Source organism: Botrytis cinerea, chromosome 2 (assembly GCF_000143535.2).
Source record: "Botrytis cinerea B05.10 chromosome 2, complete sequence".
Taxonomy (NCBI): Eukaryota; Fungi; Ascomycota; class Leotiomycetes; order Helotiales; family Sclerotiniaceae; genus Botrytis; species Botrytis cinerea.
This window is the reverse complement of record NC_037311.1, coordinates 2,447,104-2,474,047: the sequence shown is the minus strand read 5'-3', so window position 1 is coordinate 2,474,047 and position 26,944 is coordinate 2,447,104. Positions and strand designations below refer to the sequence as shown.

The 26,944-nt window shown below is 45.3% G+C and overlaps 7 protein-coding genes across 7 annotated transcripts; 3 read left to right on the top strand and 4 right to left on the bottom strand.

The window, feature by feature from the left end:
* Positions 1-2,186, bottom strand: Bcfmp25. The gene has a single exon (XM_001547348.2). It carries the CDS (start codon positions 2,063-2,065, stop codon positions 296-298), a length of 1,770 nt encoding a protein of 589 aa, XP_001547398.2. The 5' UTR covers positions 2,066-2,186; the 3' UTR covers positions 1-295.
* A 130-nt stretch (positions 2,187-2,316) lies between these two features.
* On the top strand, positions 2,317-5,142 carry Bccog3. The gene is made up of 5 exons (XM_001547349.2): positions 2,317-2,457; positions 2,508-2,785; positions 2,838-3,177; positions 3,372-4,403; positions 4,458-5,142. Exons 1-5 carry the CDS (start codon positions 2,344-2,346, stop codon positions 4,989-4,991), a joined length of 2,298 nt encoding a protein of 765 aa, XP_001547399.1. The 5' UTR covers positions 2,317-2,343; the 3' UTR covers positions 4,992-5,142.
* Positions 5,143-5,852: 710 nt separating this feature from the next.
* Positions 5,853-9,101, bottom strand: BCIN_02g06970 (hypothetical protein). Its single transcript, XM_001547350.2, has 4 exons — positions 8,673-9,101; positions 8,513-8,615; positions 7,037-8,455; positions 5,853-6,984 (listed from the first exon to the last, which is right to left on the bottom strand). The coding sequence occupies exons 1-4, from the start codon at positions 8,999-9,001 to the stop codon at positions 6,118-6,120; spliced, it is 2,718 nt and encodes a 905-aa protein (XP_001547400.1). The 5' UTR covers positions 9,002-9,101; the 3' UTR covers positions 5,853-6,117.
* Positions 9,102-9,206: 105 nt separating this feature from the next.
* Bcotu1 lies at positions 9,207-11,248 on the top strand. The gene is made up of 3 exons (XM_024691484.1): positions 9,207-9,884; positions 9,933-10,204; positions 10,309-11,248. Exons 1-3 carry the CDS (start codon positions 9,410-9,412, stop codon positions 10,633-10,635), a joined length of 1,074 nt encoding a protein of 357 aa, XP_024547255.1. The 5' UTR covers positions 9,207-9,409; the 3' UTR covers positions 10,636-11,248.
* Positions 11,249-11,278: 30 nt separating this feature from the next.
* On the bottom strand, positions 11,279-12,918 carry BCIN_02g06950 (hypothetical protein). The gene is made up of 2 exons (XM_001547352.2): positions 12,588-12,918; positions 11,279-12,307 (listed from the first exon to the last, which is right to left on the bottom strand). The coding sequence occupies exons 1-2, from the start codon at positions 12,685-12,687 to the stop codon at positions 11,496-11,498; spliced, it is 912 nt and encodes a 303-aa protein (XP_001547402.1). The 5' UTR covers positions 12,688-12,918; the 3' UTR covers positions 11,279-11,495.
* A 185-nt stretch (positions 12,919-13,103) lies between these two features.
* Bcgas1 lies at positions 13,104-16,038 on the bottom strand. Its single transcript, XM_001547353.2, has 4 exons — positions 15,143-16,038; positions 14,737-15,077; positions 14,136-14,611; positions 13,104-14,085 (listed from the first exon to the last, which is right to left on the bottom strand). Exons 1-4 carry the CDS (start codon positions 15,242-15,244, stop codon positions 13,382-13,384), a joined length of 1,623 nt encoding a protein of 540 aa, XP_001547403.1. The 5' UTR covers positions 15,245-16,038; the 3' UTR covers positions 13,104-13,381.
* A 3,624-nt stretch (positions 16,039-19,662) lies between these two features.
* Positions 19,663-26,903, top strand: BCIN_02g06930 (hypothetical protein). The gene is made up of 4 exons (XM_024691483.1): positions 19,663-20,510; positions 20,662-20,864; positions 20,919-26,222; positions 26,277-26,903. The coding sequence occupies exons 2-4, from the start codon at positions 20,683-20,685 to the stop codon at positions 26,587-26,589; spliced, it is 5,799 nt and encodes a 1,932-aa protein (XP_024547254.1). The 5' UTR covers positions 19,663-20,510; positions 20,662-20,682; the 3' UTR covers positions 26,590-26,903.
* The last annotated feature ends 41 nt before the right edge of the window (positions 26,904-26,944 follow it).

Here is a 26,944-nt window from a genome sequence, read left to right as displayed (position 1 = left end):
TGTTCGTTTTAATTGTGATTGCAATGGATGACTAGATAATTTACTGCGTGCTATGGAGCCGTGAAGTCCTTGTAATTTACAATACAGATACAGAGTTGAGTCTCGTTGGAATAAGTGTACAATCATTGGAGTTGACACCATTTCCCCTATCCATTTCCATTCTGTACCAATTCCTGTTCCTCCCCCTCCACCAGTTGCACTGGCTAAACTAAAAGTACAATAAAATAAGACATTTGAACCGCAAGGAAATTTCACAACTAGGCTCACATGAATTTGATATATCGCTTTGGAACAATTAAGCCCCGGAATAAACCGCGGTACAGCCTCTCCCACACTCAATTCTCTGTTCTACACTGACGTTCCTTCCTCCAATTTTCACCGTCTTCCTTGGCGTAATCTGGAAGCGATGCTCCTCTCTCCTTCCTTTCTCTCTATCGGCCGCCAAATCCAACGGCTGGATATAAATTGGCTGGCTAACATTATTCCTCTTTCCAGTGCCTAGTTGGTAGAATTCATTTCCGCCCCACCATAATACATCGGCACCCCAATTCGTATCATTTGAGCTAGATTTAGAGGTAGCGTTCAGATGGGTTACGTTGTTCATTACGGCGGAGGCATGAGTGCTGCCAATGGAGAGGCGGGAGAGTCGGATGGGGACTACTGTGTGGGCAACTTCGTCGTATTCGAAAAGGCCAGAGAGAGCTTTCATTTTTGAGGGAAGTCCTTGGACATGTGTCCAGCGGCCATTTCCGAGGGTGCCGTAGATTCCTTGTCCGCATGCCCAGGTATCGGCTGTGATACGGCCTAGATCTGCGGGAGGCTCTTCTTCTGACTGTCCGGCCACTCGGGTAGCGTCGACTGTAAAGAATGTATTGACACCTCCTGCGAAGACGCCGGTCACGCGAGGAAGTAGATTTGTGCCTTTGTAAAGTCTGTCAATGGGGACTAGCGAGGGGGCATCGATGGTAGAAGCTTCAGAGTTGTATTCAAAGCCTAATTGGCCAACGGAATTATCACCAAAGCTGAAAACTCGCCCTTGCGTATCAACTGCGAGAGAGTGATAGTCGCCGGTAGCAATCTTTGCAATGTCGAATCCTTGAAGTGTGCTTAACCAGTGTGGTTGGTCGTATCTTCCAGGAGGCCGTGACGTCCATGTTAGACCAGGGACACCAAGTTGTCCTTTCGTAGGATAATCTTCAGAACCGGATGCTGCGGAGAAAACACGTCCTTTGGATGTGAGGAGAAGGCAATGCTCAAGGCCGCTGCTAATATCCGACACCTTTTCTCCCCAGACCAATTTATCCGGGTTCAAGGTTCGGTACCCAATTGAAGATTTACTGCTCCAGAAGGGAATCCATGAGCTCTCTTGTTGCTTCGGCTCTAACGCCTGATCTGCTTGTGATGCTGAAATCGAGTATACCGTGCCTTTTGACGAAAGTGCTATAATTCGGTCTTTCGATATAGACAACTTGACAAGATCCTTTCCCTTCAATGTTGCTGTAGGCTCTTTACAATCCGGCGAGTACCCTGTACCCCATTGTAGCAAATCACCGTTCTCGGTAATTGCTGCAGCAAAATTACGATCTAACTTAATATCTCGAATGAGCTTCCCATCGAAATACGGTATTCGTCTTGGAGTTTTGACATTGCTTTCCTCGGAGTCGGGTGCAACAACGCGACCCGTATTCGATCCCCATGCATATACTCCTGGGTTCTCCCAGCTCCTCTTCACCTGCAAATGCTGTGAGCTTATTTGATCTCGATTCTCTTCTTTTGTGCTAGTATTCTTCCTCTTCTTCTCGAATTGTAGCTCGGCGGGTGTAGGGATCTCTTCTGCATGTAAAGCTCGTGGATAGCCGGTTGCATATAGACCTCCGACGCATATTGTCAGTGATAATAATAGTGCAGCTTTCCGTGAGTTTGAAGCTCTACGGGCAACGACAACTCTGGAATCACTTGAACCTCCAATACATCTCCTCTGGAATGCAATTGAGTGATTGGTGTGTCGATTTGCTCGTTGCACAATCGTACCGCATTTTGGTATAACTTTACTTGACAACATCATGGCTTTACTATGCCTATATCGACATTTGAGAACCAGGCTTTGTACGTTAACGACAACAACAATCGATAGACTCGCCACTACCCCTCATACCACAAAGTTCTTCTCAGCCTTGTCTGTTTCCATCCCATGACGAATTGACTTTCCTGGACCAATTACACTCTAACAAAATGTCAGGCTGATGGTCCGTGCTGAGCCCCATGAATCAACGGTGTTTCGAATACATATAACATTTCAGCCTTACTCAACATCTTGGAGCTTCAATGTAAGGTACCGGTAAAATGTACGAAGATGCGTGGTACAGTTTTGTACCGGAAACAAATTCCAAAAAGGATCATGTCGCCTCGCAGACATCACAACATCGTCGCAAAGAATCTCTTTTGCAGCAAACTAATGTAAGCCCCTTGGTACTCTGAAAACTGTCTTGAGTTAATGGTGTATATAGGGTAACAACCAAATGTTGGAGCAGAACTCTCCAATGCTAGGGATATATGAGGATGAACCTTTATCGAAAGACCCTCCGAAAGCTACATTGGCAAAAAGAGCAAAATCATATAGCGATTTCTACGAAGTAGCTATGTCATATATAAACAAGGAAACGAATGAGGGAAAGACACAAAACGAGCGTGATACCGAAGGGGAAGAACCTGCGACCCCTCTTTTTGAGGAGCGGTACAGTGCGCTTGAGGATGAACTCGTGGATGGAAGCCTCGAGGAATACCAGTATGCCAAACATAAAGGACGAAGATCAAACCAATATGCTGACCATGTGAAGATTATATCTAGACCAATTGGTTTTATCTGAGCGTCATCTTGACACTCTTTTAAGTGATACCACGAGCGCATTGGATACGCTTGCCAGTCTTTCCGAATCGTTCAAGAATGTCGAAGCACAAACGACAGCCTTTCAAGCCCAATGTGAAGATCTTTTGGAAGAACAAAAACGTATACGTGAATTGGCAGATGAAGTTGGAACGGATTTGCAATACTATGCTTATCTTGAACCTCTGACTCGACGCTTGAATGCTCCAGGCGCTGGAAGGCTGGTTAAAAACGGTGACTTCTTGGATATGTTAGAGAATCTTAATTCTTGTATTGAGTTTATGGATCAACATGTAGGTCTTGCCTTTCTTATATCCGTATCTCAGAAGCTTCGATACTCGGTAGTTGCTTGGTGTAGACTAGTAGAAAATACTTCTATGCATGGTACTTTTATTGAATATACTGTCAAATCAAGGAGCTCTTTCACATTACGAGACTCGTCGATCTTGAGATAGACCTTGGATTATTTGTGACTAATTGCTTGCAGCCAAACTATAAAGACTCGACAGTGTATAAGACTCGCTACACGACGCTTTTAGATAAAGCTCTCAACCTCGTCCAAGTTGCTTTCTCAAATTCTCTACGTGAAGTATCAGATGATGCCTCAAAACAATTAAAAGCCAAAGAACAAACGGAGACAAATCAATATATTCTTCTCTATGGCAAGTACGAATCTGCTAGGGAAAGTTTAGGCCTTTCGATTGAACGGCTTTTGACGACTGATGAATTTGCGTTTGGGAGAAGAGGAGATGTGGACCGAACGCCATACATCCAACAATGGCATAACCTCTATCAACAATTGCTTGAGTCCTACATAAGATCCCGTGATCCTGTTGGACCCCTTGTTCTCAAAAATCTTCAAAAAATTTCAACTACTTCACCTCTCCCTGACAAAGAGTTTGAATTATTCGCTAGACGATCTGTGCAATATGTCTTCGATACATGTCAGAATGAGTTAAAATTAGCAACTAAGTTCTTTCAGAATGGGCCTCTGATGGCCGATTATCCTCCACCTCCTATTTTGTGGAATATGCCTAATATATACCTCGAGAAACTCGAGGAGAGTTGTCTGTCTCATGTAAAGATACTCCATGGCTTTCTAACCCCATATTTGAGCAATGGTGACTTGCATCGAGTTTGCGACTTGGTTACTTGGCTGGGTGATACTTTTATTTCAACAGAGGCACACGAAGATGAGAGTCGTGATGGACAAAGATTGGCTGCACAGGTCTTATTGGGCGTTCATCTCTGGCCACTAGCTGATCAACTTTTTATCATGGAGGCAAGAAAACTTGAGCAGTTCAAACCATCTGTGGAGGATCTCAAGATCATGTCGCCAAATTCTGCGAAGTTATCCAATGAGAAAGCCATTCCAACTAGTGGCTTGCGAGTTGATACAAATCTTAAGCCTCTCCAAGAAAGCACATCTGTTGAGGCTGGTATTTCAAATGCCTTTCCAACAGTAAAGACGGCGGTTAGTTTACTCGTTTTGTACAACGAAAGCATGCATGAGAGAACAGTAAGTCACACTTCTTTTAGATATAAACGTGACGGCATTAACATTCGTATACAGCTCAAGAAAGGTGATGTTCTCTACGAAATTGTGCATCAAACTACCGAATCTCTCCAGAGAGCCGCAACAATCATAAAGCGAAGTTCGAATAACATAATGGATGCACAGCTGTTCCTCATCAAAAATTTGATGCTTATTGAGAACCTGTTCATGACTCACGAGATTCCAGACTCAATCCGTCAATCCGCCGAACTCGACTTCACTCCTCTTTGGGAGACGCTCAAAGAACTTCAATCCCGCCACCAAGTGTTCAACCCCCTTGCATATATCAGGCCAATGATCAAAGGCCAATTACTTCCTGCTGTGGTTGATAAATTATTAGATGCTAGGAAGGAATTAGAAAAGGTGTTGGTACAACAGATTACGGCTTTTACCAAGCACTGGCAAGCGAGGTTGTCGGAGAAGGATCCTAGGAAGAGAGACCAGGTGTTGAAGGCTGAGCGAGAACTGGATATTTTGCTGGAGAGTGTTTTCGACGAGGAGACTACACGGGCGGCGTTGTTGAGAATGATTAAAGGGGGTGAGGAGTATTAGGAGGTGGACTTGAATGGCTCCTGTTGTTATTTCTTGACGTTTAGCATGAGATTGCAAATTGATACCAATTCCAAGTTCCCGTGCATTCCATCCAGGTTGGAGCGCAGTTCTTGAAATCATTTAAGTAGTTTGTGAAACACGTAATATGACATTCTGGATCCTTCGCCCTTATTAAAAACTCTTTTGCTTCACCTCTCACCTTTTAAACCCACATTATACATCATGTTCTTTCACTCTAAGGATCTAAACTTAGTATGAAAATCATTTCAAGCCAGAGTGTATGCCATTATCCCTACATCGCCGTCGCTCATTTTCCTGAAAGAGAGAAAAAAAACAGCATAGCTTTGATAATACTAAACACATATCAAGCGCATTCATTACATACAAATCCACTCATGGTGAGCAAGCACCCGATCCCCTTCCCCGACAAGCAACAGATACCCAAGTCGACGGCGCCGAGCTACATTACATCGCCAGCTGGACAAGTAAAGGTGCATATCCGCTCTATGCGGAGTAGATGAGTAGAACGGCAGGATATTATTGTCCCTTCATGAACCATGATAATTATTCTCAGCGAATCTTCTGGGTATTATTAGTTCTTTTCGTTTGTCCTGCTTACTGGTAGATCTTTTAGATTTGAATAGTCCATTAAGTTTTGTGTATACCATGTCCTGATCTCTCAATCTTGTTTCTTGAAAGATTTAAGTATTAATCGCTGTCAATTTTTGTGAGATTGAGATACCGAGTTTCCCAATTCTAGGTCATATAGATGTAGGTATAAGCATGCCGCGTCTGAATACAAGACTCTTCGGCAGGTTTGCATCTAGAAAGCCATGATAGATAGTATGAATCTCATAAGAATGGTATATTATTTGTATTTCATAACCTAATAGCTTTTACCCAGCTCCAAGGCTGTCTATCAAGCTCCTCTTGGGTATGTACAATTTGAGGATTTGAGTTCCTCGCAATCAATTTCTTCAACACCAAAATACGCCAGTCAATCCCAAATACAATTAATCTGTTCGTACATCCTGATGTCACAACAAACGCCGCTCTTTATCATAGTGCCTTCGTCCTCCCGATTTTAAGGGTTTATGCTTCGTAATCCTTTTGCCCCGACTTCCTCTTAGTTCGCACCATTTAACTGTTTATAAAGCGCCTCTGTACCCTTTTGCAAGTCCTCAGTCCAGGCTTTAATATGCTTAACTTGAGTGTCAAGTATAGCTTGGGTTCTGGCCTCTGCCTCAGCTTTTGTACGCTTCAATCTTTCACTGGCTTCGATTTCCAACTCGATTTCACGGACTTTGCGTTTCTTCTCAAGTTCCTCCTTACGTCGTGCTTTGTTGGCTAGATACTTCAAACTATGTCCTAAGACTTGTGAATCTTCCGAAATTGGGTTGGATTCAAGTGGAGGAGAAGTGTAGAAAATGACCCTGCCAAATTCGTCGGTGTGAAATTGTGATCGAACATCGGCTGGAATGGCAGAATTTGCTGCATCTGGAAGCGTGTATACTTCAATAGCGCGTGGTGGGTTATATGCATTCCCGTGTGCACCATGCGAGCTTGAGCCAGAGCCGCCAACACGTGGTGTACTGCTGCTATGATAACTTTGGTAATTGGCTAATGGGTTGGAGTGATGGTGGGTGGCGGTGGTAGGAGTGGTGGAAGTATGATGGCTGTATGAAGTTGTTGGCTGGTATGTCGGAGTTGGTGGTACAGCTTGTGTAGTCCCGTGCGAGCTATATGAATGAGCATGCTGAGGGGGCGCTGGTGATGCAGATGGCCGAGCTTGTGTAAATGATTGCGTATATACCGGTTGAGCCGAATGCTGATTGATCATGGGCGAGGCAGTAGCGCTTGGAGTTGTTCCACCCATTGATATGTCTCCCTGTGAGTCAAATCGAGGTCTTTCACTTGTAGGAGGGGGACGACTGCGTTCTGGATTTGGTACAGGAGACGCGGCCGGCGGGGTGGGCGATGGTGGTGGAGAGTCCTTTATAGTGTTAGAATACGTAGATTGACACATCTTATAGAAGAGCACTTACATTTTCGGCACGAGGTAGCTTATGCACAGCTCCGACGATGGGAGGCGCGCCATCTACACCCTTGGTGGGTTTGGGAGTCTCATCATGTTCTGTAGCATCATCGCGGAGCAGATGTTTGATCGGACTCGGAAACTTTTTCATTGGCCTTGGAGTGTCAAAGAGATCCATTTCATAATCTTTCTCCCTCACTTCATCTGGTACACAGCTAGCCCAGGTCTTGATTTTGTTGAGCTTGAATACAGTTTCATTGTAACGCGCCTCACAAACATAGATTTCCTTATCCGCAGGAAAGTTACGGGGACGCCCTTTGAAGTATCTTGTGAAGAACATGACAAAGCAACGGTCAACAACATCATCAATCTTATGATCGATATAGCGTCCAGTCTTGACGACCTCATTTTCGTAGAAATGCTTATCATAGCGATGAACTGTTTGCTCGGGTCGTAAGTACCAACAAGCATTAATCCAGTCCTGTCCTGCGATATCCCGCCAGGTTCGATAAATCTGCCCAACTACTGGCTTCGTAACATCGTTAAGGTTGGTTATGTGAATCCAGTCTCCAACCTTCCACATTTCGCCCTTGTAAAGAATCTCTTTGAGAGGTATCCGTCCATCCTCAGAGGCAAAGTCTTCATCCGGTCTGTTCTTCTCTTGTTCGGCTAGGGCTCTAGCTTCATTTTGAAGGAACACTGCATCATTATAGACTTCGCTACCCTCCACATTAAATGCCTTGGCATTCTCAAACATGAGCTCTATATCTTTCAAAACCTCGCCGACAGTTTCATACTTCTTGCGCTTCGCCTGCCTCTTAATAAGATCCATTGCCATAGGATTCTTGACTTCCTGGTAATATTCCGGCATGTTTGTTTTATCGGGCAATCTTTCGAATGGTGCAATTTTAAGCTCTCCCCTAGGATTTTTAAACTTTCTTAATCCCTTCAGAATATTATTTATGCGGGCTTCCATAGGAGTATGCACCTTAGGTGGTCTACCGCGCTTCTTCTGCACTTCGGGCTCTTTGGTTGCTTCATCAGCACCACCATCGCGCCTGTTTACGCTCGAACGTCGAATTTTGCGTTTGTATTTTCGTTTCACGCCCTCATCATCGGTATCGTCTTCTTCGTCATCCTCTTCGTCATCTTCATCGTCTTCCTCCTGTTCTTCGTCTTCAGGGCCAGGTGGTGGTGAATCTTCGACGGGTGGGAGTTCTCCTAGATACGGCATCTCTGCTTCCTCCGCGGTAACAACATTTCCATCTACCAATTGTTGCATTTCCTTTTTAAATAACTCTCTAAGCGCAATGGCGTCATGATATGCAGCTGCAGACGGACGGTTGTAAACTTGTGCATTATGAGATATGAGGGCAAAGTCGCGGACGAATTCTTTGAAGCTCTTGTATTGTTTCTTGAGGATTTTTTGCTATTAGTGCGTCAGTCAAATGCATTCGCGCGCATCTGATAGGTAGAAATGACATACTCTAACGGTGCTGAATGCAGTCGGTTCTTTAATCACCTCGAAGTAATCTGGCAGAAACCTCTTGTTGAGCATGCGCTGAAACAACTGTGAGATATCGTAGCCGCTAAATTCATATTAGCATCCCTTGAAAAACAAATGCGCAAAACTGCAATGGACATACTCTTCCGTGCGATATTCCGATAATTTGTGAACAACTTCATTCATAACAATATATCCATCCTTTGTAACACCGTCGGCCGTCGCAAGAGAGCCTGCAGATTCTGGCGCATTTCCCGTTATTTTTGTGTCTGGCTTTGCAGCTACTGCTTCTACTTCTGCTTCTGCTTCGGGTTGGGGTTGGGGTTTGGGTTCAGGTTCTGCTTCTGCTTCTGCTTCTGCTTCTGCTTCTGCTGCTGGCGCATCGGTCATTTCAACATCATTGGAAGTCTTAGGTTCTTCTGCCTTGACGCTTGATTCGTCTTGAATCGGGGCCGGTACAGGCGACTCCATCCTTTTTATTGAATCTAGCAACTATATCGCGGGGTTGTGTTGCTAAGGATTTGGTCGCTTTTTGAGGGAGCTCGAGTAATCGCGTTGGAGCGCGATCCCCACAAGCAACGGAAACTAGTCGGCGAAGGATGTTACCACGTGACTCATGTCCATGCCGAAGTGAACAGCGAACAGCTGGAAATGTTGGAAATCATTCACTTATTTTGCCACAACATTCTTCTCTGAACTAAATACGGCTCTAAACGGTTCTATACGATAACTGTTAATGGATACATAAGATTCACGGATTTTGGACGATTTTAAATCATTATAGTTCATGAACATTTCAAGAAATCTTTGTCCATATAAACCACACACCTAATCGCTTTCGACAACACCCACGTGCCAATACCAACCCAGATATCAAAGATGCCGCGCATGCGAGTTCGAGGACCCGAAGGGACATCCACCATAACTCTTCCCGACGATGCAAAAATCAGTGATCTTATATCCGAGATCACCTTGAAGACATCTCTCTCGAATTTCGATATTAAATATGGTTACCCTCCAAAACCGCTTCTCCTTTCTCAGAGCGAGCCTTCATTACCTCTGAGCAAGTTGAACGTCAAGTTGAATGGCGAACAACTTACCATCAGTTCGAGAGAAGAACGGAGATCTGGGGGATCGCCAAAGTCGACTTCCCCTTCTAATTCCAAAGCCTCATCTGTCCCTCCTCAAGTAAAAGATAGACAAACCGCAGAGGCAAAGTCATTTTCTTTCTCTGGTATGCATGGTGATGCGAAAAACACATCGAATTCTGCACCTCCTGTGTCTCTTTCGCGTAAGAGAGGTATCGATGGAGATGTGCCTGAGATTCCAATTCCGGAACTTCAGGCTACACTTGGTAAGTATCTCATCCAAGATGATTGCTCACACCACTTACATATTCCAGTTCTCCGTGTCATGCCAGACGATAATTCATGTCTTTTCCGGGCTTTTGGAACGGCAGTCCTTCCTGGTGATGACCTTTCTATGCCTGAGCTTCGATCCGTCGTTGCTTCTACTATTCAAGGCAAGCCCGAACTTTATAGCAAAGTTGTATTAGAACAAGAACCCGATGACTACTGTCGCTGGATTCAAACCTCTGATGCTTGGGGCGGAGCTATTGAGATGGGCATTTTGGCCGAGGCCTTTGGTATAGAAGTTGTTTGTATCGATGTTCAAGTATGCCATCCCTTTTCCAATTTTGAATTCACTTCTCCATTCCCCACGAGACCTCTAGTCCAACCCGACCCTCGATCTTAATCCCATAAACTAACAATACCCAGTCCCTCTCCGTCCACAAATTTCACGAATCCGGCTCTAATAACAGATGTGTCCTGGTCTATTCTGGAATCCACTATGACATGCTAGCCCTTTCCCCCTTCTCCTCAACCCCCGAAAATGACATTCGAGTTTTCGACAAGTCCGACGATACCATAATAGCCAAGGCGGTAGAATTATGCTCAAAATTAAGAGAAAAGCATTATTATACTGATACAGGAGGGATGGCTATCAAGTGTAAAGATTGTGGCGTGATTATCCATGGGGAAACGCAAGCGGCAGCTCATGCGCAGCAGTTGGGTCATTACAACATGGCTGAGGTTGATACTTGAGTCTGTGGTTGTAGTCACGATTATGACGTGGTCGGATTCGAGGAGACCGAATGATAAATTTACAGACGAATATGCTCAGCTCGTACAACTCGTAAATATCAGCTACCGTAAAGATAATCGACTAGCTACTCACCAGCTGAATGTCCACGCGAAGGGGGGATTCCAAATAAATCCAGCTAGATCTGAGTGGATGGGACATTCCCAAAGGTTAGAAACTTGATAGATTTGAAGATGGAAAATATGGTACACACATGGCCTACCTATCTAGTGCATACCCAGTTCGGCTCCTGCCAAGCAGAGCTCATGCCAATAACTTTTACTGCCTCATTAAACTTCACATCATCAAGTTATATATATCATTTTCTCATCACTGTAACATAGCAGTGATAGAATCGTTAATGAGATAAACCATCCAAATATACCTACTTATCACTCCAATCTCTCTTCAATTTATGACCATGACCCAATTCTAGCAGAACAGAGTACCTCTCTAAACTCATAACAAAGTACCCATTTGCAATATCAAATTGTAGGCCCGTGGAAGGAACAAGCTCGAGCATCGTGGTTTTTCCTCGTTTGGAATTTACGTACTTGAATTGAGAGTCAGTGGGCACTTTGGGGGGGGGGGGGGGGGGGGGGGCATTGGGAAATTCTGATGTATATAGGATCTTTACATAGATGTTTATTTCGTTCGTTGATATAATGCTAATGCTAATGCTGGTACTATAGCATGCAATACCATGCTCGCTCTCACTCTGTCCAGAGATATCTCATGTAAAGGGGCATGTAGCATGACTCTCATCATCTCATGACTTCATCAAGATACTAAGCGCACCAAATATTCTCATTCTTTCAGCCATCTAAGAAATAGCTCTCATAGTCATTTCCACCACGGCGAAAGTTCCCGCACTAACTGGCATAGCCCTCAATAGCGTAGGGAAAATGCCTTTCCAGAATCCTCTTGCACCTTCCGCTCTCCATGTCTTTGCGAAACAGTCTCTCATACCATTGTACTTCATCTTCTCACCGAATCCATCACTCTGCATCTTACTCTTCACAACATCAAACGGATAACTCGCCAACCATAGTGCTTCTCCGGCTAGACCACCATAGAAAGCAATTTTCCAGCTCGGAATGTCTTTGCGTTCGATTTTGTTGCGGGCCGCGTCGCTGTTCATCATGTATTCGAAAGAAAGGAACCACACACCATAAGCCTGCGCTTCTCGAATAATGGTAACGGCCTCACCACGATAGAGACCCTTGAGAACGCCTTCATGGGCAGACAATTTCCGAACACAATCCACGGGACCATTGTAGAGTTTTCCTGCACCGTGAGGCTGTGTTTGTAATCTAATTCTCACGTGCTCAATGGGACCCGAGATACCAGAGTTGGCGATACCGGCAAAGGCACCCGCCGCATAGTATTGTGCATAGGAAAGACCTGGGGAAAGAGGATTGCGGGTAGTGTTGTAATTTTCAAGGTAACGACGAGCTTGGTGGAATGCTCCAAACTGGACGGAAACACAGGCTCCAATACCAATCAAGGGCGTGAGAGTACCTTTGTAGAAGGCGAGAGCACCTTCGTTGCGGTAGATAGTTTGAGCGGCTTCAAGAGCATTTGCATACTGTGTAGTAGTTTGAAGACGAACTTTGACTATATCGAACGGTTGACCTGAGGAAGAGGTTAGATCATCTTCTCGTGAAGTGCTCCTTTTGTAGTTCCCATTTTATAGTTCCCATTTTATAGAGAGTCCGAAGGAAGGTTCAGACTTGTCATTAACAAGTGCGACATATTCACCAAAAGGCACATGCGAATCCACAGATCATTGTCATCGCTCAAAGACAATGATCTGTAAATTCACTTCTTAACATATCTCGTTACCCCACGTGATCATCCCAACCAACCCAAAAACACCCATTACCCCCCAGTATGAAAGCAACATCTCACTTACCCAATAGAACCTGAGCTACACCCCCAGCAGCCCCAGCAAACAAGTCCTTCAAGGTTCTCTTGAAGCCCCCCTCATCCAGTTCCGCTGCTACGTCCGCCATTTTGTTCGATCTGTTCCTTTCCCCGCAATGTCAGGCACGTTCCCTGACACTTTTCCAATTTCTGCTGCTCCAATTGATAACTGAATCAAGTTTAAGATTGGGAATCGAATGGAGGAGAAAATCTAGCAAGAGATTTAAATCATGAATCAAATTGAAAAGCAAGTAAAATTTTAACAGAATCGTTGCCCTTTTGAAGTCATCTGTTATCTGCAAAGAAAAACACACCAATTCGCGCTTGTCATCGGAGTCGTAAGCTAGCCAGCGATGATGTGCTTTTCGCTTAGATAACTTTGATTGGGTGTGTGTATGCCTAGATATTGAGGCCTTTGGGTGTAAATTTCAACATGAAGGACATCTAAAATCGCTTTGAATAGGGGCTTGTACATGTCTGGTGGTCAGCACATTTTGAGAAATCATGTATCAGTCTTAAATTCACCGTAGGAAGTTGGTTTTTTTTTTGTTTTTTTCTTCACAATCTCAAATATCTCTTCAGTCTATCATTTAATATACAAATTAAAATCTTCAATTGACGCCGTGAAGTGTCAAAAGAAGAGGAACCAAATGACGCCTAGGCAACATGAAATGACTATCGAGGAATGCATGACATATTACTACCCGATCAATTTTTTGAATAAAAATGCGTTCATCCACAGACACCCAGAAATCCACCGCCGAAAAATGCTAACAGCATCATTTACAACATGATCATACCCGCACCTGCCATTCCAGCAACTACGACATAGGCACCCAACTGCAACAAGCCCAAGTCGAAACGTGGGACGATAGTAGCACCGGCAGAACTCTTCTTGGTAGAGGTGGATGTGCTAGATGAGCTGCTTGAAGATCCAGTACCAGTTGGTGCGCTGGTAACAGTTCCAGTTCCTGCGGTTCCGGCTTGGCTAATGAGACTTGAGCAGGTTGAGCTCTTGGAGCCAGTTTGAGTCTTAGCATTGCCGCTGAAGTCACAGGCAGTGGCTGCTTTGTTTTGGTTTTGATAGTATTGGTCAAATACGAAAGACAATTGTTGGGCGCCTGTGCACATGGAGTAGGCACCGTAAACTCCAGTGGTAGCATTCTTTGAAATACCATCACAGGCAGCGCTGTCCAAACCACAGACATAGTCGAAGAGATCGGCACTGGAGTTACCAGAGATACCGCTGTTGGCAACACAGGACAACGACTGGACCATACATTCGCAGAGCTCGGCGTTTGCGATAGGAGGAAGGTTGCTAGAGGCAGCCCAAGCGGTACCGGTTGCTGGGCATGCTTGTGCTACTGTGTTGGTAACAGTGTAGGAGGCAGAGTTGGTGAAGCTTGGGGTGGCAGAGGCCAATTGCTTGGAGAGAGCAGTGAAATCAGAAAGCTTGCTAACAGAGTCTCCTGAAACCGAGACGAGACCTAAAATTCTGTCAGCTTGTGCTTTGCAAAGGCTCGAAGCCATATCTTACCATAATCATTTGCCTCTTGGAAGTACATGTAGACAATTCCACCGGACCAGACCTCAGTCATCTTGTCGCCGTAAATTGCTCCGACCTCAGTGAACTCACGGGGTTGGACAGTGTTGCAACCGTACTCGGCAAAGAATGCAGGGACAGAGTAATTGGCAAATTCGAGAGTTCTCTGATCATATCCGGACTTAGTGTAGGAAGAATCTCCACACCACGAGTAGATGTTGTAACCCCAGAAGTCGATAGCGGAATCAGCATCACCACAGTTGAAATAGTGGGCCAAGTCAATTCGAATGTTAGCATCATCGTTGGTAGCGTAACCAACACCAATAGTGCGGTATCCCTTAGTCTTAATGTAAGCCTTGGTGTCACGGACGGCAGCTTTAACGAAAGCACTGGCGTCAGTGTTGTTGACATCGTTGGAAACCTCGTTACCGGCAAAGAAACCGAGGACGTTTGTGTAGTTGGCCATAGCACTGAAATTGAAATGTTAGCACACGCAAAGCATAGCGATGAATTGACAGCCCTCCTCCTTCATGATTAAAGTGAAAGATCAGAAGGATGGATATGACGACGGGTAACAAGTGCAAGATATACATACTCAACAACGCCGGCATAGGTAGCGAAGAGATCAGTGTTCCATTCTGGGTCGCTTCGATCGATGGAGGATGAGGGGTTGGACAAATCTTGGATAAGATAGATTCCGGCATCGTTAAGCAATCCCATGCAGACGGAGTGGTCTAACGAGGAGTTGATAGCGTAGACACGGATGACATTGGTGCCAAGCTCTTGAAGAATAGGAATGTCACGCTTGCAACCAGCTTCATCTGCAAGGGGATCGGTAAAAGTAGCGTCGGAAGTAGTGTTGGCGTTCACGTCTTGTTGGTATGCTACACCACGAATGAAGAATTCGGTACCATTCTCGTAGAAGAAGTGAGAGCCCTAATATATGAATCAACATTTGAAGTGACTTCCAACAACGTCGGATGGACCGATTCACGACATACCTTAATGACGATAGGGGGGAGATCCGCTGCGGCAGCAGACGATGCGAAAAGCGCACCGGTCAATGCCGCAGCAGCTGCTGAAGCAAAGCCAAAGGTCTTCATGATGCTAATTGAAATACCAATGTGTGTATGTTATAATGTTGTCTTTTGTTGACGATAGATAGATGTGAGAAGTTGGTTTTTTGATGATGAGATGAAAACTCAAGAATCCAAGCCCAATCAAATTGCTAGCCAAAGATACTTCCGTCTCAGGTGCGTTTTGGAACAGGAAAGAACGAGCGTGCTGGTGATGTAATCTCTCCTTCTCTAACAACGACTTGCACGGCAGATGTCCTAGTTAAAAAGAAAAAAAGAAATAAGTTGTGGGTTTAACGAATGACTGTCTTCCGACTGGAGTGAGATGGAAATGGGGTTGCGAGAGGAAATGGAAAACAGCAAATGAATGTCGAGAAGGATGGTGTGGAAGTGGAATGATTAACACCGTCAGTCAGTCCCATTAAGTGTGGCGAGGAGATTTGAATGGGAATGGGATGGGATGGGAAGAATACGTCGTAATTTAGGGGATACGGGCGAATGATTCAATGGTACAAATTCGGAGTGGAGATGGTACGAAAGAACTTTGGTATTTGGGTGTTCTGGTACGAGGTAGAGAGGAGTGCTAGAGAGAGAAGTGTTCCTGGACTAGAGATGCTCGAGATTAGATTGGGTCTGTTGGCCACGATCCTCTGCTCCCGATTGCCCAGCTAGGACACTTTCACGTTAGAAAACCGACTTGTGGGTAGTGCGGCACGAGGGGAACGCGCCAATGAAACGAACGCATTTCGCTGAATTAAACTCTTGGCTATTCGTAAGATTCATACGTGGTGCACGCATCGCACATGCCTCCTGATGCATGCGCGACGGAGTGAGCACACGAAGGGAGGAGGAGGAGGAGGAGGAGGAGAGAATGATGCGAACCGCCACACTGCCACACTGCCACACTGCCACACTGCCTCCAGCAAACACTGCGCCAGCTCTACCAATCCTGCCGGTCTCTCAAAAGTCAAAACCACTCCACCGACAACTGTGAATTGGGATGTGTGGCCTGCATGCAGTACTGTCCTTTGGAGAATGCTCACAAACCCGTCTAGTCCTCATCTGAATAATTACGGCGTTTTTTCTGGACACTTACGGGGGGGCTGCTAAATAATCTGAACATGCTCCGTAAAGCTTAAACATGGCCATGGTTTGGTCTGGGATGTTGGTTGATCGTAATTTGCATGCTTCTCGAAGCACTGCCCCAACCCAGAAATTAAGGAGTAATCATTGATTGGCCTGTTATCTCGGACTGTTTGGTACGAATTGAGAAGCGCCGATGTGAGCAGTCGAGACATGTAGTTTTGGAATTGTATGGATTTGAACATCAAATATCACATCGTATCAAAAGGGTATATATGATGATGTTGTCCAGAGCGCACACAAATTGCATGGCTTTTGAAGCAGACATTCGTTTCGGCTTTCCAGAGCACAGAACATCGACACGCTTTCCCTAAGATTGTTGTGGACACCCACCTATGCACCTGCCTACCTGCATGTATATGCCAGTCGAGCATAAAAATACTCATCAATCATCAATCCTCGAGTTTTCGAATACGATACAATCTCTGGCATCCCATCCTCTATCGAATGATTGGAAGACTTGACCAGCAGCTTCGGTCTGGATTTGGTATCACTGGTAGGCTGAGCATACATAATACATCATGTTTTGAGACGCTGGTACAGGATTATCTCTCGTTCTCACCCCTCGAATCAACCACCTTGACAAAGTCGTAGTGAGCTCGTATTAACACCGCAAGAGAATATTGAGCCATGTCACTTGTCCCCTCCAATTGTTGGCGTGCAGCACGGCGAATGTTACACGTCTTGTATCACGTTCAAACCTCAGCTTGCCCGAGGACTTTGAGGATTTTCATGTCAATCAATTGCCGATATACAGTGCTTCATCACATGCTGTCATGGAGATAATACTTCAATTGGAAGTCAAAGTCATGCAGAGTACTCAATACCGACTGGTAGGTAGCAAACCCCCCCCCCCCCCAGGTACTTCCACTTGTCATCTAAACGGCTGTCTCTTCAAAACGCATCTTGGTGCACCACCTTCAGCTTCAAAGACATTCTGGATCAAATACGAGTAGACATGGCCAATCTTGGTGGAAAATAGGGAGATGGATGGCTATATATACTTATCGAAAGGTTATTATTTGCTGTTAGTTTTGGCTCTGCAGTAGTCCCCATCAACATTCTCTGATATCAATGCAACCTTACCAATCAACAGCCGTATGTGTCCTGTCCCTCGTTAAGCTTCGGACATTGTTGTTACAGTACCCAATGGCAGCTTATTCAAAATCTCGAATCGCCACCCAACCTGGAACATAGTCTGATCTATTTTAGGAGACTGCAACAGGCACGAATCAAGGTGAACTAACCCGATCAGTTTTTTCTCAAGCCGTCTTTATTGTCGATCGGATGGGAAGCCTTCGGAAACCCGGGAGTCTAGCATAGAACAGATAGAAAAGAACGGACAATGATATCTAGCGGTGGCCGAGTAGGTAGTTCGTTGTTAAGCATTCCAGGCTAGCAGAAATTTCTAGCACTTCTTCTAAACTTCTGAGCGGGTGGGTTGTTAACACGCTTCGAAAATGGATTTAAGATTCCATTCAGGTCAACAACGAAATACCTGCTGCTGCTTTTCAAAGACATTAATAGACCCGGTACAATCTCCAGAGGGCTGCCCTACTATTGACCCTTCCAACACTTGAAGCAGCGCCCCATCTCATACAGCTTTTAGGGAAGTAAATATCGAATCCGACTCCGTGTCGATAGCTCGAGATCTTTCCGAATAAAAGTGGTCGTATATCCTGGTCGATTTGCAAAGTATCATTCATGCATGCATGCATGCACCGCCTTTGTTCCAACTTGAGTGTGGCACATACCCACTCAACGCACCCACTCAACATCGATCAGTTGCCGTTTTATCCCCCTTTTCATCTCCTCTGGACCGTTTGGAAGAGGATCATCTCGATCCATCCGGGATCTGAGTGAGTGTCGTCAATGGCTTCATCACATCAAAGGGCTATCAATAATATCTATGCGTGTAGTTGGTGTGAATTCGGGTACCTATAAGACGGCCTGACGGCCAATCCAGGCGGATACAGTAGCAGAATCATTGCTGTTAAGGTGATGATCTGAAATCAAGATGAAGCTCTTACGAGGAGAAATAAATAGATTGATGCAGATAAGAAACTTTTATGGATACGACGCTTTTGGTTAAGGCCAATAAGCAGCAGGGGCGGGACAGGAGACGATGATGCTGTGCCATGATAATCCATGGTCTTTTCTTCTGAAAAGCAATTAGAAATCGATGGCAATATTGACATACAATAGCATAATACCATGAGGCATTAAGATATCGATAATACCGGTGGATTTCAGAGAAGACAAGCTTTGGACAACGAATTGACTCGGGGAAGAGCAAGACGCCATGAAGTCCATGGCTCAGTTAAATTGACTTGACTTGAGTTGAAAAGGACAGGACAGGACAGGACAGGACAGGACAGGACAGGAAAGGAAAGGAAAGGAAAGGAAAGGAAACGTGGAACACACATTCCCATACTTACTTCATCGACCTTTTGTCACCTATATATATCGGCATATGGTAGGAGTCGATGGGGAGCAATGGGCGAGGGTCAATTGGCGCGCAAGCTTGTTGCGTGCCCCTGAATTAGCACAGTGTTCCATACGGACAATAGTGAATAGAATTCACACTACCAGCAGCTACTCCGTAATAGATGAATTTATTAATGAGAATGGCATGGAGTGGACAATGGCACGGCAAAAGCAGCAAGGAGAAATCTTCACGTTCGCCCCTGGCTACTCGAGATTATCCGGACTCTAGAACTTTCCCCTCCCAATCAAAAGCAGCATCGGTCTCCTGAATGTCGAGGTAGCGAGGGAGCAGACGAGTCAATCCAACTTATTAAAGTGAACCATTTCAAAGCTTCCAAGTTCCATTTATTTCGCCCCTAGTGCATCCATCTCTCTCTCTACTGGGAATGTCTAAATCCATTCTAGACGTTCTCTGCAATGCTGTTCTCTCTGGCTGTCCACACGTCTTAACTGCATGAGGCAGCATTCTCGCTCCCTCCCTTCCTCTCATTTGTGGTGAATGCTGACATTTGAATCACCGGAACCAATGAACGCGCGAGGCCACCACCAACCATCGAAACCAGCCTCTTCTAATTGTGGTAAATACTGTGTAATATCATTTGTCTCTTGCCTCCCTCGCCCCCCAGAGCGAGCTGCTGCTGCTGGTGGACTTTGTACAGTCCGTACCAGACTCCCAGACTGCCAGACTGCCAGATTGCCAGACTGCCATAATCCCACACCGGACCAGACTCGAGCCAGCATCCATTGGGCCATTTGTGTAGATCCACCCCATTCATATCTTCCTGACGAAAACAACCTTTCTCTCCCTCCCCCCCGCTCTCCCACCGCACGAAAATAAATAACTGTCACCCTGTTTTTAGTGCCAAAATTGGTTTTCTGAATGAACCGTAGACCGAATTTCCTTATTATTAGTTAATTGCCTAGTCGCACTCTAAAAATCCCTCGCTGCTCCTCTTTCACAACTTTTTCACTCTCTTCCTCTCCCTAATCTCTCATTCTTGGGAAAGATCACTCGCACACCCCTCGCCCACTATACCAGCACCCGTGGAATAGAAGCTCGAGAGAAAGGAACGAAAGTCTTTTTCTCCGTGTGCTTTTCTCTCTCTCTCTCCCTTTCTCGATTCTTGTTTATTACTCTGCGTGTAAACCGGATACTTACCTGTAAATCTTTAAACACTCGTTCAGCGCTATCGTTCCTGTTTCGTTCCATTTAGACGCGACAGTATCAAAAGCTTACTAGGTAGTTCGAGTTCGTAGGAAGGACAACAAGCCGCCCTAACGAAAATCAACAAGTCCAAAGCAGCAACGAATCACCAAAAAGAAAGGGGGAAACGCCAGAAGGGAAATCTCACACCATTTGCTTCCTTCTCCAAATCATCAACATATCTTTTTTTTTTAATTGAATAGTCACTCTTTACAGCTCATTCGACATTCTCTCGAAAAAGCAAACTCTTTTTCGAAAAGAGGTCAAGTTCTTGTAACTTCTATTTTATTCAATTCGTCCTCGAAAGATTCACTGTTAAGACGAGCAAAATCGGTCTTATTTAATTTACCTCACATCACGACCATCATTTTTCGACCGCATTTGAAGCATTTTGCCCAGCCCGTTTTCAATTCAAGGACCTCAACGGAATCATTCACTCTTCCAATGTGCCTTTAATTTGTGAGTGTCAATTTCGTTATTCGTTCTATTCACCTTTCAAATCTCGCACATCCGCCACGAAGGCCGGTGCAAAGGAACGGTGCTTCACGCGCCACCTCGCCATCCCGGAAGACCTTGTGAAAGATTTCAATATTAACATTCCATCTGCCAGTAAACGATTTAACACGCAATCATGTCGGGACACCCACAACAAGGTGCTCAATACGACGAAGGCTACGGCCATCAGCCCGGTAACACGGAATCTTATTATCAGGACGAACACGGAGGTCAACAATATTACGACAATAATGCTGGCTACGAGCAAGGTCACGGAGGCCATCAGCAGCAAGGTGGTGAAGGGTACTATGATGAATCGTGAGTGGGCTTGTGTGACTTTTTCGTAGATCGGAAGCTAACTACGGATTACAGAGGCTACTACAATGCTGATGCCAACAACCCGTATCACCAAGAGGGAGGTTATTACGAGGGTGGTGATCAAAACCAAGGCCAATATCAAGATGAATACTACAACGACCAGTACTACGAGCAGGGTGGTGCAGCAGCTGGCGAAGCACCTCAAGCCAAGCGTCGGGGCGATTCAGAGGAGGATTCTGAGACTTTCAGCGACTTCACTATGAGATCAGATATGGCTCGAGCCACCGATATGGACTACTATGGCCGCGGCGATGAGAGATACAACAGCTACAACGAGAGCCAAATGGGTGGTCGTGGCTACAGACCGCCATCTTCGCAGGTCTCTTATGGTGGCAACAGATCATCCGGAGCATCAACGCCAAATTACGGAATGGACTACAACAATGTACTTCCTGCCGGGCAACGATCCAAGGAGCCATATCCCGCCTGGACCTCTGACGCTCAAATCCCTCTATCGAAGGAAGAAATCGAAGACATTTTTCTGGATTTGACCGCCAAATTTGGATTCCAACGGGATAGCATGAGGAACGTGTACGATCATTTGATGATTCTGCTCGATTCGAGAGCATCGCGTATGACTCCAAACCAAGCCCTCTTGTCTCTCCATGCAGATTACATTGGTGGTGACAATGCAAACTACCGAAAATGGTATTTTGCCGCTCATCTCGATCTTGATGATGCTGTAGGATTTGCCAACATGAAACTTGGCAAAGGAGACCGTCGTACTCGCAAAGCCCGTAAAGCAGCCAAGAAAGCAACGCCGGACCCTGAAAATGAAGCCCAGACCCTGGAGCAGATGGAGGGTGATAACAGTCTCGAAGCTGCCGAGTACAGATGGAAGACTCGCATGAACCGCATGTCTCAACATGACCGAGTACGCCAATTGGCCCTCTATCTCCTCTGCTGGGGTGAAGCCAACCAAGTCCGATTCATGCCCGAACTTCTCTGCTTCATCTTCAAATGTGCCGATGACTACCTGAACTCGCCTGCTTGCCAAAACTTGGTCGAGCCGGTAGAGGAATTTACATACCTCAACCAAATTATAACGCCTCTGTACCAATACTGCAGAGATCAAGGTTACGAAGTGCAGGATGGCAAATATGTTCGCCGAGAACGTGATCACAACGAAATTATCGGATACGATGACTGCAATCAACTGTTCTGGTATCCCGAAGGTATTGAGAGAATCGTTATGGAAGACAAGTCGCGCCTAGTGGATCTCTCTCCCGCGGAACGTTATCTCAAGCTCAAGGATGTCAACTGGAACAAGGTTTTCTTCAAAACGTATCGCGAAACTCGTTCCTGGTTCCACATGCTGGTCAACTTCAATCGTATCTGGGTTATTCATATCAGTGCATTTTGGTTCTTCACTGCTAAGAACTCCCCCACGCTTTTGGAAAAGAATTACAAGCAACAAGAAAACAATCAACCGCCAGCCTCTGCACAATGGTCTGCAGTCGCTTTGGGTGGTGCTGTTGCAAGTCTTATCATGGTTATAGCTACAATTTGCGAATGGTCGTACGTTCCCCGTCGTTGGGCAGGTGCTCAACATTTGACCAAGAAGCTGTTGTTCCTTCTCGCTGTTCTCGCTCTCAATGTCGCTCCTAGTGTTTACATCTTTATCGTTCCAAACACACAAAAGACGAAGATTGCTTTGATTTTGGGTATCGTCCAATTCTTCATCGCTCTGATTACCTATTTCTTCTTCTCGATCATGCCTATGGGAGGATTGTTTGGTAGTTACTTGACCAGAAACTCTCGACAATACGTTGCCAGTCAAACTTTCACCGCAAGTTATCCTCGCCTGACTGGCAACAACATGTGGATGTCTTACGGTCTTTGGATCACGGTATTCGGAGCTAAACTTGCTGAATCTTACGTCTTTTTGACTCTGTCCTTCCGTGACCCTATCAGATACTTGGCCAGTATGGAAATTTCCGTTTGTGCCGGTGATGCTATCTTTGGCGACGTTCTCTGCAAATTGCAGCCCAAGATTCTTCTTGGTATCATGTTCGTTACTGATCTCACGTTGTTCTTCTTGGACACTTTCATGTGGTACATCATCATGAACACTATCTACTCAGTAGCCCAGTCCTTCTACCTCGGTGTCTCTATCTGGACACCATGGAGGAACATCTTCTCGCGTCTGCCAAAGCGTATCTACTCTAAGGTTCTCGCCACTACTGACATGGAGATCAAGTATAAGCCAAAGGTCCTTATTTCTCAGATTTGGAACGCCATTGTTATTTCTATGTACAGAGAGCATCTTCTCGCTATCGACCACGTCCAAAAGCTTCTCTACCATCAAGTTCCATCTGAACAAGAAGGCAAGAGAACTCTTCGAGCCCCAACTTTCTTCGTCTCGCAAGAAGATCATTCTTTCAAAACGGAATTCTTCCCAAGTCAGAGTGAAGCCGAGCGACGTATCTCTTTCTTCGCCCAATCTTTGTCCACTCCTATCCCAGAACCAGTTCCAGTCGATAACATGCCAACCTTTACTGTTATGATTCCTCATTACGGAGAGAAGATCTTGTTCTCACTGCGTGAAATTATTCGTGAAGACGAACCATACTCGCGTGTTACTATGCTTGAGTACTTGAAGCAACTGCACCCTCACGAGTGGGACTGCTTCGTTAAGGATACTAAAATTCTCGCAGACGAGACCTCTCAATTCAACGGCGATTACGATAAGGATGAAAAGAACACTGCTAAGAGTAAAATTGATGATCTTCCATTCTACTTCATTGGTTTCAAGTCGGCCGCTCCCGAGTACACTCTCCGCACACGTATCTGGGCCTCTTTGAGAGCACAAACTCTTTACCGTACAATCTCTGGTTTCATGAACTATAGTCGTGCTATCAAGCTTCTCTACCGTGTCGAGAACCCTGAGGTCGTTCAAATGTTCGGTGGTAACTCTGATAAGCTCGAGCGCGAACTTGAGCGTATGGCCCGTCGCAAGTTTAAGCTTTGTGTTTCCATGCAACGTTATGCCAAATTCAAGAAAGAGGAGATGGAAAACACAGAGTTCCTTCTCCGTGCTTACCCTGATCTTCAAATCGCTTACCTGGATGAAGAAGCTCCTCTTGCCGAAGGTGAAGAGCCACGTCTCTACTCCGCTCTCATTGATGGTCACTCCGAAATCATGGAAAATGGAATGCGCAGACCCAAGTTTCGTATTCAACTTTCTGGTAACCCAATTTTGGGTGATGGAAAATCTGACAACCAAAACCATGCCATTATCTTCTACCGTGGTGAGTACATTCAACTCATTGATGCCAATCAGGACAACTATTTGGAAGAGTGCTTGAAGATTCGCAGCGTTTTGGCCGAGTTTGAGGAAATGACAACCGAAAATGTCTCTCCCTACACTCCTGGTGTTTCCAACCCTAAGGTTGCACCTGTTGCTATTCTTGGTGCTCGTGAATACATTTTCTCTGAGAACATTGGTGTTTTGGGAGATATCGCTGCCGGAAAGGAACAAACATTCGGTACACTCTTCGCACGTACTCTTACTGCCATCGGTGGTAAGCTTCATTATGGACATCCTGATTTCCTGAACGGTATTTTCATGACTACCAGAGGTGGTGTTTCCAAAGCTCAGAAAGGTCTTCATCTCAACGAGGATATTTACGCTGGTATGACTGCACTTCTTCGTGGAGGTCGCATCAAGCATTGCGAGTACTATCAATGCGGTAAAGGTCGTGATCTTGGTTTTGGTTCGATTCTTAACTTCACTACAAAGATTGGAACTGGTATGGGTGAACAAATGTTGTCAAGAGAGTACTACTACCTCGGTACTCAACTGCCTATCGATCGTTTCTTGTCCTTTTACTACGCCCATCCTGGTTTCCATTTGAACAACATGTTCATTATGTTGTCTGTCAATCTGTTCATGATCTGCTTGATCAATTTGGGAGCCCTTAAGAACCAGGTCATTGAGTGTAAATACAATCCCAACGTCCCCATCACCGATGCGCTCTTCCCGACTGGTTGTGCGAATATCATCCCTATCACCAACTGGGTCTATCGTTGCATTATCTCTATTTTCATTGTGTTCTTCATTTCCTTCGTACCCTTGACGGTTCAGGAATTGACAGAACGTGGTTTCTGGCGTGCGGCTACTCGTCTCGGAAAGCAATTCTGCTCCTTGTCACCTTTCTTCGAAGTTTTCGTGTGTCAAATTTATGCCAACGCTGTCCAACAAGATCTTTCCTTCGGTGGTGCTAGGTATATCGGAACTGGTCGTGGTTTCGCTACTGCTCGTATCCCCTTCGGTATTCTCTTCTCTCGATTTGCCGGTCCTTCGATTTACCTCGGAGCTAGATTATTGATGATGTTGTTGTTTGCAACCATCGCCTGCTGGCAAGCTGCGTTGGTTTACTTCTGGGTTACTCTCCTTGCTTTGTGTATTTCACCATTCTTGTATAATCCTCATCAATTTGCCTGGGATGATTTCTTCATTGATTATAGAGACTACTTGAGATGGCTGTCTCGCGGAAATTCTCTTTCCCACGCATCAAGTTGGATTGCTTTCTGTCGTCTCTCGCGTACCAGAATCACAGGTTACAAACGCAAAATTCTCGGAGACCCATCGGCCAAGATGTCTGGAGATACCGCTCGTGCCACGTTCTCCAACCTTTTCTTCGGTGAAATTGTTGGACCGCTCATGATTGTCGCTCTTACCTTGATTCCATATCTCTTCATCAACGCTCAAACAGGTGTCATTCCAGCCAACAACGATGGCACCGAGACCAAAGCCACAAACGCCTTGATTCGTGTAGCGATTGTAGCCGGAGCTCCTATTGCAGTCAACGCTGGTGTATTGGCTGCAATGTTTGGTATGGCTTGTTGTATGGGACCCCTTCTTGGCATGTGTTGCAAGAAATTTGGATCAGTTCTCGCCGCTATTGCACACGCTCTCGCCGTCGTTTTCTGCCTAGTATTTTTCGAGGTTATGTTCTTCTTGGAAGGATTTAACTTCGCCAAGACTTTGTTAGGAATGATTGCCTCGGCCGCCATTCAAAGATTTATCTACAAGCTCATCATCAGTTTGACATTGACCAGAGAATTGAAGACCGATACATCCAACATTGCCTTCTGGACTGGTAAATGGTACTCCATGGGTTGGCACTCAGTTTCCCAACCTGGTCGTGAATTTCTTTGCAAGATTACTGAGCTTGGAATGTTTGCTGGCGACTTCGTTCTTGGTCACCTCATTCTCTTCATCATGCTTCCTATCATCGCCATTCCTCAGGTTGACAAGCTTCATTCTGTGATGCTCTTCTGGCTTCGTCCAAGGTATGTCTATTCCCACTACATCTCTCATAAGGTTCCGAGCTAACTTTCTCCCAGTCGACAAATTCGTCCTCCAATCTACTCGTTGAAGCAATCCAAGCTACGAAAGAGACGTGTTTGGAGATACGCTGTCATCTATTTCGCTTTGTTCATCGTCTTCCTTGCCTTGTTGATCGGTCCACTTATTGTCGGCAAGAAGATTCTGACCGATAGCTTGACCAGTAAGATTCCATTCAAACTTTACCAACCTATCGGCCAAGACAACAACGACACTCGTGGCTACAACGAGACCGGTACTGGTTGCGTGACTTGCTCTGGTGCTAGTGCAACTGCTTCTAGCACTGCTGCTGCCAAGGTTAGGCTATTTTAGAATGATGGTGTTGTATAGATGACTGCTAGGGCTGTAATATAGAATGGTATGGTATGCAGTACATTAAAAAGATCTTTGGAATGGATGCGTGGCCATCGTCACTTCACGTGGTGTTTTTTAACTTTGAGTTAGGGTGTTTGCATGGTAAACGGCTTTAGATATTTGTTTTTTTGTTTCCTTTTCCCTCCTTTACTGTTCCATAATGACCCGAATGCAATACTGGATGCTCAGGCCTCAATTACCTAGAGTCCAAATTACGGCTGTAATATGTTCTACAGCGCGAAGATAATACAGAGTCTTGACAATGAATATGAGTAAATTTTTTGGTTATCCCAATTTCTCTACGTGGCTGATC

What these genes read in the sequence shown, in the direction of transcription:
- Bcgas1 (XM_001547353.2), bottom strand. Translation starts at nt 15,244, where the DNA reads ATGAAGACCTTTGGCTTTGCTTCAGCAGCTGCTGCGGCATTGACCGGT. An exon ending in TCCCCCCTATCGTCATTAAG is followed by an intron (nt 15,078 to 15,142) that starts GTATGTCGTGAA and finishes TTCATATATTAG; the next exon opens with GGCTCTCACTTCTTCTACGA. An exon ending in CCAAGAGGCAAATGATTATG is followed by an intron (nt 14,086 to 14,135) that starts GTAAGATATGGC and finishes ACAGAATTTTAG; the next exon opens with GTCTCGTCTCGGTTTCAGGA.
- BCIN_02g06930 (XM_024691483.1), top strand. Translation starts at nt 20,683, where the DNA reads ATGTCGGGACACCCACAACAAGGTGCTCAATACGACGAAGGCTACGGC. An exon ending in GAAGGGTACTATGATGAATC is followed by an intron (nt 20,865 to 20,918) that starts GTGAGTGGGCTT and finishes TACGGATTACAG; the next exon opens with AGGCTACTACAATGCTGATG. An exon ending in CTCTTCTGGCTTCGTCCAAG is followed by an intron (nt 26,223 to 26,276) that starts GTATGTCTATTC and finishes ACTTTCTCCCAG; the next exon opens with TCGACAAATTCGTCCTCCAA.
- BCIN_02g06950 (XM_001547352.2), bottom strand. Translation starts at nt 12,687, where the DNA reads ATGGCGGACGTAGCAGCGGAACTGGATGAGGGGGGCTTCAAGAGAACC. An exon ending in TGTAGCTCAGGTTCTATTGG is followed by an intron (nt 12,308 to 12,587) that starts GTAAGTGAGATG and finishes CCTCTTCCTCAG; the next exon opens with GTCAACCGTTCGATATAGTC.
- Bccog3 (XM_001547349.2), top strand. Translation starts at nt 2,344, where the DNA reads ATGTACGAAGATGCGTGGTACAGTTTTGTACCGGAAACAAATTCCAAA. An exon ending in GGAAGCCTCGAGGAATACCA is followed by an intron (nt 2,786 to 2,837) that starts GTATGCCAAACA and finishes GACCATGTGAAG; the next exon opens with ATTATATCTAGACCAATTGG. An exon ending in TTGAGTTTATGGATCAACAT is followed by an intron (nt 3,178 to 3,371) that starts GTAGGTCTTGCC and finishes AATTGCTTGCAG; the next exon opens with CCAAACTATAAAGACTCGAC.
- Bcotu1 (XM_024691484.1), top strand. Translation starts at nt 9,410, where the DNA reads ATGCCGCGCATGCGAGTTCGAGGACCCGAAGGGACATCCACCATAACT. An exon ending in GGAACTTCAGGCTACACTTG is followed by an intron (nt 9,885 to 9,932) that starts GTAAGTATCTCA and finishes TACATATTCCAG; the next exon opens with TTCTCCGTGTCATGCCAGAC. An exon ending in TTGTTTGTATCGATGTTCAA is followed by an intron (nt 10,205 to 10,308) that starts GTATGCCATCCC and finishes AACAATACCCAG; the next exon opens with TCCCTCTCCGTCCACAAATT.
- BCIN_02g06970 (XM_001547350.2), bottom strand. Translation starts at nt 9,001, where the DNA reads ATGGAGTCGCCTGTACCGGCCCCGATTCAAGACGAATCAAGCGTCAAG. An exon ending in CTGCATTCAGCACCGTTAGA is followed by an intron (nt 8,456 to 8,512) that starts GTATGTCATTTC and finishes ACGCACTAATAG; the next exon opens with CAAAAAATCCTCAAGAAACA. An exon ending in AGCTACCTCGTGCCGAAAAT is followed by an intron (nt 6,985 to 7,036) that starts GTAAGTGCTCTT and finishes AACACTATAAAG; the next exon opens with GACTCTCCACCACCATCGCC.
- Bcfmp25 (XM_001547348.2), bottom strand. Translation starts at nt 2,065, where the DNA reads ATGATGTTGTCAAGTAAAGTTATACCAAAATGCGGTACGATTGTGCAA.